Source organism: Phyllobates terribilis, unplaced genomic scaffold, assembly GCF_046119375.1.
Source record: "Phyllobates terribilis strain yellow unplaced genomic scaffold, ASM4611937v1 Scaffold_3__8_contigs__length_932513732, whole genome shotgun sequence".
NCBI classification, from domain to species: domain Eukaryota; kingdom Metazoa; phylum Chordata; class Amphibia; order Anura; family Dendrobatidae; genus Phyllobates; species Phyllobates terribilis.
The window spans coordinates 382,537,159-382,553,578 of NW_027362763.1; the positions used below are offsets into that span (position 1 = coordinate 382,537,159).

General features: G+C 50.7%; 3 protein-coding genes across 10 annotated transcripts in view; 2 read left to right on the forward strand and 1 right to left on the reverse strand.

Annotated features, from left to right (window-relative positions):
- Nucleotides 1-14,086, reverse strand: part of RAB23 (RAB23, member RAS oncogene family) — a 51,419-nt gene extending 37,333 nt beyond the window's left edge. For 2 of the 6 annotated variants that reach the window (XR_012318423.1, XM_073675475.1), the window contains exon 1: nt 3,077-3,219. Coding sequence is in view for 1 of the 6 variants with exons in the window: in XM_073675477.1 (XP_073531578.1) it covers nt 2,806-2,912 (107 nt within the window). In the remaining 5 variants the exon portion in view is untranslated. Of the gene's footprint in view, nt 1-2,805; nt 2,993-3,076; nt 3,220-13,958 lie in introns of those variants that run through there. The other 4 variants (XM_073675480.1, XM_073675478.1, XM_073675479.1 and 1 more) reach the window with 4 other exon arrangements.
- CEP43 (centrosomal protein 43) lies at nt 3,042-4,508 on the forward strand. Its single transcript, XM_073675474.1, has one exon. It carries the CDS (start codon nt 3,175-3,177, stop codon nt 4,255-4,257), a length of 1,083 nt encoding a protein of 360 aa, XP_073531575.1. The 5' UTR covers nt 3,042-3,174; the 3' UTR covers nt 4,258-4,508.
- Nucleotides 13,824-16,420, forward strand: part of PRIM2 (DNA primase subunit 2) — a 164,385-nt gene continuing 161,788 nt past the window's right edge. Inside the window, exon 1 of one of the 3 annotated variants that reach the window (XM_073675471.1) lies at nt 13,824-13,922. The gene's annotated coding sequence lies outside the window, so the exon portion shown is untranslated. Of the gene's footprint in view, nt 13,923-13,944; nt 14,233-16,420 lie in introns of those variants that run through there. The other 2 variants (XM_073675472.1, XM_073675473.1) reach the window with 2 other exon arrangements.

Consider the following 16,420-nt stretch of genomic DNA (forward strand, 5'->3'; position numbering starts at 1 on the left):
TTATGTGTCTACAGATAAGACAGACACCCGGGCAGATCAATGCTCTCTAGGGGGCAGATTTCTAGGTCTCAGCTGGAGGAAAGGGCGACCCAACAGTCGCCATGGTAAGGTCATAGGCTAAACAAACTACAGGAAGACAAACATGTGGCCAAAGCTCTTTGCTGCATTGCCCTCAGTTGTCGGAGGTGTGAGGTCAGCAGGAAATGAGGGACACCTGGACACCGGGGGAGTGTTGTGTGACTGTTTTACACCCACCTGTAGCTCACGACTGCTATGAGGACAGAGATAGCGAACTGGCTGTTTTTTTTTTTTTTTTGCTTTAAAAGAAAAAAAAAAATGGTGCAGATTTATGGAAATATTGCTTTTGTTGCCCATAGCAACCAATCATAGCGCAGTTTTCATTTTACCAGAGCAGTTTGAGAAATGGAAGCTGCGCTCTGATTGGTTTTTCTTTTAGACAGATGAATAACTAAGGCTCGCTGATCGTGTGCGCATCCGCCCTTTTAAAGGGGCGGTACCGGCGAAATAAAACCTTTCCCGGGATATGTAAAAAATAAACTCATTAATACTCATCTACTGGCATCCAGCAAGGGCTGCATCAGGGTCTGCGACGGCAATGGAAGTCAAGAAGTCATGGTTTAACAATCGGTCAGACAGCTGCAGTCTGTGACTGGTTGCAGCGATTAGATAAAAAACATCCTATGATGTGCTGCTCAAACATCACCTGACCGCAGCGGTCCAGAGGCCGGTTGAACTGTGACTTCTCCACTTCCCGTGAAGCAGCCCGTGCTGGATCCAGATGGCTGCAGGTAGGTAACAGGTTTTTTTAATAACACATCCAGTCCCTTGGGCAAGTTTATATTTTTGTCCCAACAACCCCTTTAAGGATTCACATAAAGGACTGGTAATAAAAATCTGGCTTTCTGGGATTTCATTTTGTTTGCCCATATCTGTCTTCTATAAAGACTGATTGATATTATTGTACAGCGTTATATATCAGCAGTAAAAAAGTAGCACGTTTCCCATTAAAAATTGTTTTTTAGAAATTGAAGATGGTTTTATCAGCTCTAGATAAGCAATGCTGCAAGAGGCATAGGCCAAAGTGGGGTGAGCACGGCCACCATGGTTTACATAGATATATTATGATGAATAAAAGAAAATGGCCCAAATATTGGCACAAATGTGCCACAGCTCTAGGCTGCATGATTTTATCACTTGGTCTGAGCAGCTTACTGGGAATTAGGAAAAAGGAGTTTGCTTTTCTCCCCATTCTGCAGCAGGATTTGTTTTTTGTTGCCTTAATACACGATGTAAAGAAAGGCTGGTTTCATGGTAGAGCCTAATGGTCCATGTAAGCGTGGTCAAGGGTCTCCTGTCATGACCTCAACAGCATTAAATGCGTATAAATAAGTATGTGAATATAAACCGGCCTTAGGACAGGCTCTAAACTTGTTACAGGACCAGGGCCCTTCAACTCACAAGGCAAAAAGATAAACTAAAACTGCATTTGTGAATGGGGTCTTAATGACATTTCATACCACTAATAGTGGCAGACCATATGGCCGCTATGAGGTCTCCAAGTTGAGGAGTGCTGGAGCCCTACGGTGTCTGAATTTCAACGATATCTGCTTCCCTAGAATGCAAGTATAGTTGAGTGTGTGAGGGGCTGCACGGAGGAGGGCAGCACACTGCGCGTGAGGGGCTGCGCGGAGGAGGGCAGCACACTGCGCGTGAGGGGCTGCGCGGAGGAGGGCAGCACATTGCGCGTGAGGGGCTGCGCGGAGGAGGGCAGCACACTGCGCGTGAGGGGCTGCGCGGAGGAGGGCAGCACATTGCGCGTGAGGGGCTGCGCGGAGGAGGGCAGCACACTGCGCGTGAGGGGCTGCGCGGAGGAGGGCAGCACACTGCGCGTGAGGGGCTGCGCGGAGGAGGGCAGCACACTGCGCGTGAGGGGCTGCGCGGAGGAGGGCAGCACACTGCGCGTGAGGGGCTGCGCGGAGGAGGGCAGCACACTGTGGGTAGAGGTAACTGGTGACATACTGTGTGTGGGGACTTTGGGGGCATCATAGTGTGATATGTGATCACTGTGGGAACACCATATTCAGTTAGTTGGCACAATACTGAGTATGTGGTGGATTCCCTGTGGAGGTTTCATACTGTGTCAGGATGTGTGGAGGGAGGATGCACCGTGCGTGTGTGTGGGGCATTTATGGGGTAATATACTCATCGGGTCATGAATAGAGGCCCAATCACGGTATGTGCTGCAGTACATTCCCTCTCCTGCTCTGTAATGTTGGGATGCATCCCCTTGTGTGACTGTGCTTACTTGCTGACCCAAACAAGTAGTTTTTGGGGATGGGCACAATTAGGGCTTTTGCTATGGAGTCCCAGGTTTCCCATTCATCCGCACACATATAAGGTGCCACCATAGGGATCAGATCCTTAGTGCAGGCACAAGTGACGGAGTTGTGCAGCCCCTGTGCCCGGACCCCTGAGATGTAGGACAGACCCTATGATGGCTGTCTCCAGCATTGTGGGCTCTGCACTGAGGCAGAAGTGATGGGTCAGCCATGTAGATGACCTGATCCCTGGGTGTCTGCAGTGTGCCCGTGTACCTTATCCTGGCATGGGACCTGATGCCAACACACAGGGCAGGGAACCCCAGCACACAGGCCAGAGGCGCTGACAGCTCCTGCCATCACACATAGGGGGTGATCACAGGGATAGGACATAAGTGATAGGGGCCACCCGGATCCTACACCGGCACAGAGAGCCGCACCCATCCCGCCAGTACCCGGCTCCTACCCAGCTCCTGGCAGCCAGTCCCGGTGTCTTCCTGCCACGCTCTGCGCTGCTCGGTTGCCAAGCGCCCGGGGAACGCGGGGAGGGCTGAGCTTGGAAACACAGACCATAAGGCCAGAGTAGCGGAGCCGACGAGCTGATCGACTTTTTTCTCCGCATCTTACAGCTGCACATAATGCCTGGAAGGGCGGGGCTTACCGTTGCTTAGTTACCAGTGGACAGAAACAGTCCGAACGAAGCCGTGGATTGCTTGGCGCTCAAACCTGGCGCTTACCTGACGTCACTAGCGCCCCCTATCAGAGGCGTGCAGTGTGATTGGCTGCGCTCGATGAGCTCGGCAATCACCAGGGCTGTGACTGGAGCCGCTCCGAGATGTCTGCGGCGGAGGAGGACACGGAGCTCCGGGATCTCCTGATCCACACGCTGGAGAATAATGGCGTCCTGAACAAGATCAAAGCCGAGCTGCGGGCGTCCGTGTTCCTGGCGCTGGAGGAGCAGGAGGAGAGTAAGCCGGCGCTCATCAACGAGCGGCTGCGGCAGTTCCTGGCCACCAGCGATGGCCGCCTGCTCGCCTGCCTGCTCACCGACTTTCTGCAGCACTTCCACCTGGACTTCACCCTCGCCGTGCTGCAGCCCGAGGCCTGCCTGCCCAGCACTCCCGACCAGCGCGCGTCCGCCGCCCGAGAGCTGGGGCTGTCTGTATCGGAGGCGCCGCTGCTCCTGGAGCTGCTGAGACTCCGCCGTCAGAGAGAGGCGGCTGTGCCGCAGGAGCTGCCCCTGGAGCGCACCGAGCAGGCGCAGGCCCGGTACCGGCAGAGGGTCGGCCCCGGGGGGGAGCTCGGGCAGCCGGAGCTGCGGGCGCTGCTGCTGGAGCTCTGTCCTCACTTCCACCGGGGCATGCTGGACACCTACATCACCGAGCAGCTGGCGGGGCTGAGCGGCGTCATAGACGAGCAGCGCTTCCTGGCCCTGTACCGGGGGCTCTTCCTCCACTGCAGGAGTGTGGTAGTCGGCGACTACACGGTCAGCGGCCCGCAGCCCAGCCTGCAGCTGGACGATGAGGACGACCTAGAAGGTGACTCTTTCTTTGATGACCCTATCCCCAAGCCTGAGAGAACCTATGGCTGGAAGGAGGAGGTCCACCCTGGAGCCACACACTCACAGGGCTCCCTCTCCGGGTCACGTAAGGGCAGTGACCAGGACCGAGATGGCTCGCTGAGGTCCACCTCCGAGAAGATGGCCTCTCTGGAGATCGGGGCTGCTCAGGAGGAGGACTACATGGATGACTTCCACAGCAGCAGCCAGAAGAGTGAGGCCAGTATTGGAGAAGACCTGGAGGAGGAGCTGTCTGTGGACGAGCTGACCGCTAGTGACCACAAGCTGGAGGAGCTCACGCTGGACAACTCCATCTCCCAGCTGAGCGATGTGGCGGACTACCTGGAGGACGTCTCCTGATGCCGTCTGGTTTCCTATCAGAGACAACACACTGGGCATCCCTGGCAGAGGAGAGATGCCCCCTGCTCTATGGTTGGAGTGGTGGTTAGAAGATGTTGCAGAACTAAACTTCTAATTCAGGCTTCCTGTACTGTGCCCAGCCGGCCCTGCTCCATGTCTGCCCATCACTATTAGTCATATGTGCAGCAGGTCACACAACATATTTTTGCTATAGAGACTTGGGGGTAAAAATAAAATATTTTACACATTTATGGCAGCATTGGTTTAGTTGTCAGGCGTTACATACAAGCATTAGTAGCATGATGTGAGGGTTATTTCTCCGCCACTGGGCAAAGAACACATTGGTTCTACACTGCTGGTAGTCAGCGGGGCTTTTTGGGGGGGTATTTTCAGGCATGCAATGCTTCCTGGTCGCCTACTGAAAGTTGACAGTTCTGACCAGCACAATGATCCGGTCCAAATTTTGAGACTGCAGAGGTGGCTGGTAACCTAGGCAACATGGTAAAATAAAACTCCTATACTTGATAGTGTAGTGATTTTAATTAGGGGTAACTAATTGCTACATTAAAGGGGTAAAATTGCAAAGTGCTTGTGAAAGCAAACAGTTTTGCAATTTTATCCCTCATTACAAATCTTTATGTATAATCACTTGCCCTGTAATTACCTTCTGTAGGTGTTGTTCCCCTTTATCTGAATATTTATGGTATTGTTCTGTTCAGTTGGTCATATGATGACCCTCCCTGGGAGTTACATGGCTATATGTTCTCTTCTGAGGGGGCTTCATCTCAGGCGATAGAACTGCCTGTATGATGCAATGTACCACACATGCTCTATGGAGGGGGGCATTATTACAGTGGAGGGAGATGGTTACATAGCTGGTGTCTCACCATTCTAATGTTGGAGATGGCAGTTCGTACTCATCATCTATTAGCTAATATAGGAGAGGATAATCCGTGTCACCCCAGCAGACAGTGATGCTATTTACTCTCCATATGATGCATCATAAAACTGATAGAAGCAGAGTGACATTCAAGATGGTATTTAGAAGTGCATGCAAGGAAGCACACCATGTGTAATAGTTTGTTTTGCACTTTCCACTCTACGTTTCTAATTGCCTCTTTTAAAAGCACTTTTCCAGGACTTTCATATTGATCAATCTTTAAGATGGGGCATCTATTAGGATATGTGCATTGGAAATGGCACATGTTTGTATGTTGTGCAATGTAGGGCTGTGGAGTCTGTATCGAAGTCAGTATAAAATGGACCGACTCCTAAAATATATAATAAATTGGGTACAGTAGTTCAATGTGGGGAATATTTTTTTTCATAAGAATTAGGGAAAGTTCTGAAATGTCTGTCCTATTCCCGATCTAAGGGTCTAGACTTCTAGCTGAGATGAATCTGTGCTACAGTGAATTTATCACTTAAACATGAGCCATGTATGAGGGAGTCGTGGGGTCGGAGTTGGAGGCGGCATCATGGAAATTGAGGAGTTGGAGGTTTGGCTTACCGATTCACATGGCTGTGAATGGCACTATACGAGCTCTACTATTTGTGTAGGAGAGAGTAAGCAGTACTAAACACGGCCACTGCACAATCTACGGAACTGTGCCACTTCTGGTGCACTACGAGCCCTTTAATCAAATGATCAATGAGAGACGAGCCCCCCTCCACCATGGTTCTCATATGGGTGACCTGTTGTCGTTCAGGTGGTCCGTGTAGGACTCATTAATATTTTAGAAACATTGCAGTGTAAGAGCCAGAAACTAGTCAGACACTGCTGGATTTTTCATACAGAAGACAGAGATGGTTTATTCCCATTTCTTGCCTTTCTCTCATCGCTGTTTACCGAGCACTGAATAAGCATTACATATGCATATTAGGTAGTACTAACAGTTCTTCCTCCTCTGGACCCACTGACCCTGTAATTACTGGTAGGAAGCCGGAGCTAGTGGGTCCTAGCAGAGCCATCTCGGCTCTGAAGTTCTAGCAGGAGGCTGGTGTCCTGTAACTGGGACTTAATTGTTTTATTGCAGATTTCCCCTGTAACTGCAGCTGGCATTTAAGTGTTGAAATGCCGCTCCATGGGCTTTCATGACCTTAGTGGGGGAATGTGTATATTAATAACTTCTACAGAAAAAAGGGGAACTCAAATTTAAAATATTTTTAAAGAAAACCGGACATTAGACCTAGTTTATCCTCTGGATATGCCATACCTATCTTTCTGCAGAACTCTAAGCATTTTGTTATCTATCAAACTTGCCAATGCCTGACAGAGGGTCCGTGAAAAAAAAATTGAACCTCACTCAGCTGCCATCCATGTGTCTTCCAAATGTAATGTTTTGGGTAGGGAAAGTTTAGAAAGTTATTTTTTTTTATTTCATTTTTTATATCAGATGAAGAAAAAAAGCAAAGTCACATTGAGAGTAAAAATGGGTAGAGGACCAATCAGAATCAGCACATTTGTGGTTGTGTTATTTTATATCAATAAACACACTGACATGTGAATGAGGGCTATATCTGCACCTAGTTCAGGCGTCTATTGTACGAATGTGTTTGCCTTTCATGGATAGAACACCCACCTATTATAGTCTATGGGGCTGTACATATGTCTTTTTTGTGAACATTGGGGCAAATTCATCAAAGCTGGTGTAAAAGCTTTGAAAAGTTGCAAAATTTCTAAGCAACTCCCACTTGGGTAGAATTTTTTTTTACTTTTAGCACTTTCATGCCAGTCTGAATGGGCAAAGCTGGGAGATGCCGGGGAGGGGGGGATGAGGGCATGACCATGTCTGCCTGTCAAATTCATATAAAGTGGCAGCGATTTTAGAATAAGTTTGGGATCAGCAGCTACGGTCACATTGTAGTCTTCAGAAGGAAGATTTGTTTTCCCTCTTGGCCAGACCATTTCCCTCAAACTGCTGTAGGTATTGCAGGCTTCACAAATTGCATTTTACATTTCCTTTCCCTCGTACTAAGACCTCACTCAGACGTCCGTTTTTCAGGTATGCTTTCCATCCATGCTTTTCACAGGACACATACCTATTATAGTCTGGAGTCGTTTGTGTTTACTTGCGGGTTATGTGCCGCTAAAAATCTTGGAGACCTTTCATGCCCACTCTCCCTATTCTCAGCCTGCGTCCTGTAGCTGACTGCTAGGTCACTGTACCAGGAGTCACCTGTCAGTCAGATATAGGAGGCAGGTAGCGGGAGGGGGAGAGGGCAGGAGAGCTGAAAGGTCAAGGCCTGTCCCACTGCACTTACAACTCATTAAATCTGCCACCAGGTTTTGCTTCTCCATCTCAATGTTTGCCCCATTGAAAATAAAAACACTTATACCTACAGTGCCAGCGCTGTTGGCACTCCACATTCCCGGGGCTCGTGAGCGGTTATGACGTGAGCCCTGCTCTCAATCAGCGCTGGCGTCACTATCCTCACCTTCAGATGTGAAGAAGTGAGAGCTGCGGCTGGTCGATCACTTCCTCCTGATTTCTTATGTCCGAAGGCGGGGACAGGGACTCCAGCGCTGATTGAGGACAGGGCTCATGTGAAGTAACAACCGCTGACGAGCCCCGGGAACGCGAGTCTCGACACAGCTGGAATGGCGCCAACAAGGGAGGAGAGTGTGTTTTTATTTTTAACAGGTGGAAACATTCAGATAAAAAGGCTGACCTTGTAGTGGACAATCCCTTTAAATACCACTACCTGTGCCCATATTCGCGGCAGCTGCAGCTTACAACACATCACATGTAATCCTCCTTTGATACGACATCTTACACCAGTAAAAGGAGAATCTTCTCTGGTTTCTACATCTGCATAAAATAAAATCACTTATCCTAAGCAAGAGATCCAGCATGGTGGCTGCCATGGGCACCTCCTTACTAATGTTGGTCTCCTGGGTTATTGCATGTAGCCGATATTGCAATTTCTTTTTTAACACACATCACCGATGCGGATCTCAGTCACTACCTATGAAACTAGATTTTGTGACAGGCTAGAGACTTTCAAAGGCCAGTACATCACTCCGTAACTAGGACTTAGTCCCACATTGGTGTCTTTGACCTGAATGGCTATGTCTATTGCATAATATATTGTGCCAAAGTAACAAAAACATTCCTCAAAATAGTAAAAAGATCCCTTCAAATATTAGATATAAACCTATCGTGACTCAGAAGGAGTAAACCTGATCCAAAAAGTAAACTAGATCAAAAATGTATTATTCAATACAAAATACATCAATGAGTACAGAACTATCAGAAAACATAAACATGTCAGATACACAATATCGGACAAAGATACAGGAAAAACTATTAACCCTGAATAGATATGAGGTGGTGAATAATATGCAGTTATATACAGAGAGCCATGTAGTACATAAATGTAAGTAACTATATTATAGAGGATCAATAAATAATATGCCCATCAATATACAATCGTGGCTGAAAGTGTTGGCACCTTTGAAATTGTTCCAGAAAATTATGTATTTCTCCCAGAAAATTGCAATTACACATGCTTTGTTATACATGTGTAAATTGGAACAACACAAAAAAACAGAGAGAAAAAGACAAATTGGACATAATTTCACACAAAACCCCAAAAATGTGCAGGACAAAATTGCTGACACACTCAACTTAATATTTGGTTGCACACCCTTTGGAATAAATACGGTAACTTCAATCAGTCGCTTCCTATAACCATCAATAAGCTTCTTCCACCTCACTACTGGGATTTTGAACCACTCTTATTCTGCAAACTGCTCCAGGTCTCCCATATTTGAAGGATGTCTGCTACCAACAGCAATTACAGATCTCTCCACCGCTGTTCAATGGGATTTATATCTGGAGTCATTGCTGGCCACGTCAGAACTCTCGTTTTCTTCTATTTTTGGGTTCTTCTTGAAGTATGTTTGGGGTCATTGTCCTGCTGGAAGACCCAGACCTAGGACGCAAACCCAGCTTTCTGCCACTGGGCACTACATTGCGACCCAAAATCCTTTGGTAATCTTCCGATTTTTCAATGATAAAAATTAGGACTATTCTTGTACTGCTGTCTATTTGTTCATTCTATTTCCCAAAAATCTGAATAAGGTTCGGCTCACATTTTTCCTGCGCTCTCCGCTGAGTGCTTACATTGGGGTTTCCGTGTAAATTCTCCAAAACCACGATTCATACAAAAGCCTGGACGGAGCCACTCGCGTAAGAGGCAGATGGAGTCACTTTGGACTGGTCTCTATCCGGCGGTGTCCCATCATTTTAGGCGTCTTTTTAGCGCATAAGTGTGGACGACCAAAGATCTGTGCACGTCTAAAAAGATGGAGACCATCGGAGCAGACGTCAAACGGAGCCCAAAGTGTCTCCATCTGCCTCATTATGGTGGGGGGTTCGGTTTTGGGTCTGAATCGGGTTTTTGTGGAATTTACATGGAAACTCCGAGGTAAGTGATTATTTTGGAAGCGTCCAAAAATATTATGCACCCCAAAATGTTACCAAAAAACCCTAATTTATCCTGCACAAAACCAGCCCCCACTCAGGTCCGTCACCTGTCTCTGGAAATAGAGGGTTCCCACGTTATTGGTAGAATAAAGACTCTTGAAAAGGGACATGGCTCTCACCCCCTCAGATAAAATCCAGTGCAATCTGCGCTTCCAAATCCAAATTCCCCCTCCTGAGCCCCACTGTGCGACCACATGTTTTGCATTATTGTAGAGGGGAGCGAGAACTTAACAATTTATGGGGTGCATATTGCCAGAAGCACAAGCTGGGCACAATGTATGGTTGGAACTACACTGTATGAAGGCACAATGAATGGGCACTAAACTGGAATATTTGCAATTCTCCAGAATAAAGCCTGTTGTGGATGTTACATAATAGTCACTGCAGCCGTAGACTAATTCATTGAGAGGTGTAATTTCTACAATGGGGTAACTTTTGCGGCTTTTCTGGCATTTTCGGGACTCTGCAAATATCTATCGCCTGCAAACTATTCTACCAAAATCTGTGCTCCAAAAGTCAAATCACACTCCTTCTCAGCCCTGACATATGGCCTAACAGTAGTTTTTGCCGACATATGGGGCATCACCGCATTTGGGAGAAATTGAACAATAAATTATGGGGTCAAGTTTCACCTATTAACCCTTGTGTACCTGAAAAATTTGCAGCAAATACTAAAATTATATTTTTACAACTAAAAGCGCTTGACAACCCGCATGCAGAAATGCATGCAAAAACGCATGACAAATGCTTCTACCTGGCGGGAAAAACACATGTAAAAACCGCATGCGTTTTTCCTACCAGGGAGAAGCGTAAAAAATATGCAGCATTTCTGCATCGTGGGCACATAGCCTAAAACAATATTTTAGCAGATAAAGATTTCATTTTCACATCCACATTTTAAAAAGCTCTGTGAAGCACCTATGAGTTCAACAAGGTCAACACATCCCTAGATGAATTCCTTGATGGATCTAGTTTCCAAAGTGGGGTCACTTGTGGGCGGGGGGGGGGGGGGGTTCTCAGGGTCTCTGCAAATGTGACATGGTGTTTGCAATCTATTCCAGCCAAATTTCCATTACAAAGTACCAAATGTCGCTTCTTCCCTTCTGAGCCCTGCAGAACTTTTTGATTACATGTGGGCTATCGTTGCACTCAGAAGGAAGTGGGTAACAAAGTTTTCCTCTTGCAAAAGTGAAACATTTGGGGCTAAAGCAACATTTTCGTGAAAGAAATGAAGATTTTGTATATGATGATCTAATGTTATCAAATTCTGTCTAATACCTGTGGGTTCAAAATGCTATGCTCAACTGGCCTTCTGCTGGGGACCCCGGAGCAGTGGCTGATGGGACACTGGAGTGGTGGCTGGTGGGATCCCGGAGTGATGGGACACTGGAGTGGTGGCTGGTGGGACCTTGGAGCAGTGGCTGGTGGGACACTGAAGAGGTGGCTGGTGGGACCTTGGAGTGGTGGCTGGTGGGATCCCGGAGTGATGGGGCATTGGAGCAGTGGTTGGTGGGACCTTGAAGCGGTGGGACACTGGAGTGGTGGCTGGTGGAACCTTGGAGCGGTGGGACACTGGAGTGGTGGCTGGTCGGATCCCGGAGTGATGGGACACTGGAGTGGTGGCTGGTGGGACACTGGAGAGGTGGCTGGTCGGGTCCCGGAGTGATGGGACCTTGGAGCGGTGGCTGGTGGGACACTGGAGCGGTGGCTGGTGGGATCCTGGAGTGATGGGACACTGGAGTGGTGGCTGGTAGGACCTTGGAGCAGTGGCTGGTGGGACACTGGAGAGGTGGCTGGTGGGACCTTGGGATAGTGGCTGGTGGGATCCCGGAGTGATGGGACACGAGTGGTGGCTGGTGGGATCCCGGAGTGATGGCTGGTGGGACCTTGGAGCAGTGGCTGGTGGGACCTTGGAGTGGTGGCTGGTGGGATCGCGGAGTGATGGGACATTGGAGCGGTGGTTGGTGGGATTTTTGAGCGGAGGGACCTTGGAGTGGTGGCTGGTGGGATCCCGGAGTGATGGGACATTGGAGCGGTGGTTGGTGGGATCCCGGAGTGATGGGACACTGGAGTGGTGGCTGGTGGGATCCCGGAGTGATGGGACACTGGAGTGGTGGCTGGTGGGACCTTGGAGCAGTGGCTGGTGGGACCTTGGAGTGGTGGCTGGTGGGACCTTGGAGTGGTGGCTGGTGGGATCGCGGAGTGATGGGACATTGGAGCGGTGGTTGGTGGGATTTTTGAGCGGAGGGACCTTGGAGTGGTGGCTGGTGGGATCCCGGAGTGATGGGACATTGGAGCGGTGGTTGGTGGGATCCCGGAGTGATGGGACACTGGAGTGGTGGCTGGTGGGATCCCGGAGTGATGGGACACTGGAGTGGTGGCTGGTGGGACCTTGGAGCAGTGGCTGGTGGGACACTGAAGAGGTGGCTGGTGGGACCTTGGAGTGGTGGCTGGTGGGATCCCGGAGTGATGGGGCATTGGAGCAGTGGTTGGTGGGACCTTGAAGCGGTGGGACACTGGAGTGGTGGCTGGTGGAACCTTGGAGCGGTGGGACACTGGAGTGGTGGCTGGTCGGATCCCGGAGTGATGGGACACTGTAGTGGTGGCTGGTGGGACACTGGAGAGGTGGCTGGTCGGGTCCCGGAGTGATGGGACCTTGGAGCAGTGGCTGGTGGGACACTGGAGAAGTGGCTGGTGGGACACTGGAGCGGTGGCTGGTGGGATCCTGGAGTGATGGGACACTGGAGTGGTGGCTGGTAGGACCTTGGAGCAGTGGCTGGTGGGACACTGGAGAGGTGGCTGGTGGGACCTTGGGATAGTGGCTGGTGGGATCCCGGAGTGATGGGACACGAGTGGTGGCTGGTGGGATCCCGGAGTGATGGCTGGTGGGACCTTGGAGCAGTGGCTGGTGGGACCTTGGAGTGGTGGCTGGTGGGATCGCGGAGTGATGGGACATTGGAGCGGTGGTTGGTGGGATTTTTGAGCGGAGGGACCTTGGAGTGGTGGCTGGTGGGATCCCGGAGTGATGGGACATTGGAGCGGTGGTTGGTGGGACCTTGGAGCGGTGGGACACTGGAGTGGTGGCTGGCGGGACCTTGGAGCGGTGGCTGGTGGGACCATGGAGCGGTGGCTTGTGGGATCCCGGAGTGATGGGACACTGGAGTAGTGACTGGTGGGATCCCGGAGTGATGGGATACTGGAGTGGTGGGACCTTGGAGCCGTGGGACACTGGAGTGGTGGCTGGTGGGACCTTGAAGCGGTGGGATACTGGAGAGGTGGCTAGTTGGATCCCGGAGTGATGGGACACTGGAGCAGTGGCTGGTGGGACCTTGGAGCAGTGGCTGGTGGGACCTTGGAGCGGTGGCTGGTGGGACCTTGGAGTGGTGGCTGGTGGGATCTCGGAGTGATGGGACATTAGAGCGGTGGTTGGTGGGACCTTGGAGCAGTGGCTGGTGGGACACTGGAGAGGTGGCTGGTGGGATCCCGGAGTGATGGGACACTGGAGCGGTGGCTGGTGGGATCCCGGAGTGATGGGACACTGGAGTGGTGGCTGGTGGCATCTTGGAGCAGTGGGACACTGGAGAGGTGGCTGGTGGGATCCCAGAGTGAAGGGACACTGGAGTGGTGGCTGGTGGGACCTTGGAGCAGTGGCTGGTGGGACCTTGGAGCAGTGGCTGGTGGGACCTTGGAGTAGTGGCTGGTGGGACCTTGGAGTGGTGGCTGGTGGGATCCCGCAGTGATGGGACATTGGAGTGGTGGCTGGTGGCATCTTGGAGCAGTGAGACACTGGAGAGGTGGCTGGTGGGATCCCGGAGTGAAGGGACACTGGAGTGGTGGCTGGTGGGACCCTGGAGCAGTGGCTGGTGGGATCCCGGAGTGATGGGACTGGGACCTTGGAGAGGTGGCTGGCGGGACCTTGGAGTGGTGGCTGGTGGGATCCCGGAGCAGTGGGACACTGGAGTGGTGGCAGGTGGGACCCCAGGGATCATACATTCACCACCTATACATTGAAACAACTATTGAATTCTCCTCCCACTCTAGTAAGTGTAGTAACAGCACGATCTGACATGTCTGGGATCGGTCACAATGCCTGACCCGGCCAGTGTCAGGTGACTAGTCACGTGCTGTGATGACGTACTGGGTCTGCAGTGAATAGAGGCTGCGGGACTGTAGGTGAGTGGGTTATCAGCAGTTATTATACTACCTCACCTCGGGTTTCCAGCAGGCAGTAAAGTACTGGAGTACGAGAACCTTTCCGCTGAGAATAACGCGATCCGCTCGGCACTTCGATTGCTTTCGTCTATGTCTTGTGTCCATTTTCCCGCGTTCAATCTGACGGCGCGAGATTCCTGACAGCCGCCGAGGAGGAGGCGCAGTGTCGCCTGCTCTGCTCTGGTCGCGACATCCTGCACTGACCCTGCCCTGCGGTATTCTCAGGTGCGCTGGGCACAGGCTACAGGTCACTTAACCCCTTCAGGACCAGGTCTGTTCTCCTCAGTGACCGTATGACTGCGTGTGACTTGTGTTTTTCATGCCCCCGTTGTTGGATGGTGTTGCCCCTCATTAGCTGCTGTGTGGTAATGCCCCGGTCCCATCTCCGCCTCTGTGTTCCCTGATGATCAGAGAATGTTTCCTGTGGATCCAGAAAGGTTTTCTAAACTTTGTGATCTATATAATTAACTCTTTATCTGAGAGGAGGACGGGAAACCTCTGCTGTTATGTCTTTTTTCTGGTCTTCAGTGCTTTTTACAGGTCAGGTTTCCCTTAAACAGCTGGGATCAGCGCTGCTTATACAGGCAGATGCAGCTGCTGAGCCCGCACTTGACAGGCGCTGTGCATGTATGAGGACACCATATGGCTGTGCCCGGGTGATGTCCTCATCCAGACACCTGACCACTGCAGCCAAACTGTCTTTCATGGCTTATGTATGAGGACACCATATGGCTGTGCCCGGGTGATGTCCTCATCCAGACACCTGACCACTGCAGCCAAACTGTCTTTCATGGCTTATGTATGAGGACACCATATGGCTGTGCCCGGGTGATGTCCTCATCCAGACACCTGACCACTGCAGCCAAACTGTCTTTCATGGCTTATGTATGAGGACACCATATGACTGTGCCCGGGCGATGTCCTCATCCAGACACCTGACGACTGCAGCCAAACTGTCTTTCATGGCTTATGTATGAGGACACCATATGGCTGTGCCCGGGTGATGTCCTCATCCAGACACCTGACCACTGCAGCCAAACTGTCTTTCATGGCTTATGTATGAGGACACCATATGACTGTGCCCGGGCGATGTCCTCATCCAGACACCTGACGACTGCAGCCAAACTGTCTTTCATGGCTTATGTATGAGGACACCATATGGCTGTGCCCGGGTGATGTCCTCATCCAGACACCTGACGACTGCAGCCAAACTGTCTTTCATGGCTTATGTATGAGGACACCATATGGCTGTGCCCGGGTGATGTCCTCATCCAGACACCTGACCACTGCAGCCAAACTGTCTTTCATGGCTTATGTCTGAGGACACCATATGACTGTGCCCGGGCGATGTCCACATCCAGACACCTGACCACTGCAGCCAAACTGTCTTTCATGGCTTATGTCTGAGGACACCATATGACTGTGCCCGGGCGATGTCCACATCCAGACACCTGACCACTGCAGCCAAACTGTCTTTCATGGCTTATGTCTGAGGACACCATATGACTGTGCCCGGGCGATGTCCACATCCAGACACCTGACCACTGCAGCCAAACTGTCTTTCATGGCTTATGTATGAGGACACCATATGACTGTGCCCGGGCGATGTCCACATCCAGACACCTGACCACTGCAGCCAAACTGTCTTTCATGGCTTATGTCTGAGGACACCATATGACTGTGCCCGGGTGATGTCCTCATCCAGACACCTGACCACTGCAGCCAAACTGTCTTTCATGGCTTATGTATGAGGACACCATATGACTGTGCCCGGGCGATGTCCACATCCAGACACCTGACCACTGCAGCCAAACTGTCTTTCATGGCTTATGTCTGAGGACACCATATGACTGCCCGGGCGATGTCCACATCCAGACACCTGACGACTGCAGCCAAACTGTCTTTCATGGCTTATGTCTGAGGACACCATATGACTGCCCGGGCGATGTCCACATCCAGACACCTGACCACTGCAGCCAAACTGTCTTTCATGGCTTATGTATGAGGACACCATATGACTGTGCCCGGGCGATGTCCACATCCAGACACCTGACCACTGCAGCCAAACTGTCTTTCATGGCTTATGTCTGAGGACACCATATGACTGTGCCCGGGCGATGTCCACATCCAGACACCTGACCACTGCAGCCAAACTGTCTTTCATGGCTTATGTATGAGGACACCATATGACTGTGCCCGGGCGATGTCCACATCCAGACACCTGACCACTGCAGCCAAACTGTCTTTCATGGCTTATGTATGAGGACACCATATGACTGTGCCCGGGCGATGTCCTCATCCAGACACCTGACCACTGCAGCCAAACTGTCTTTCATGGCTTATGTATGAGGACACCATATGGCTGTGCCCGGGTGATGTCCTCATCCAGACACCTGACCACTGCAGCCAAACTGTCTTTCATGGCTTATGTATGAGGACACCATATGACTGTGCCCGGG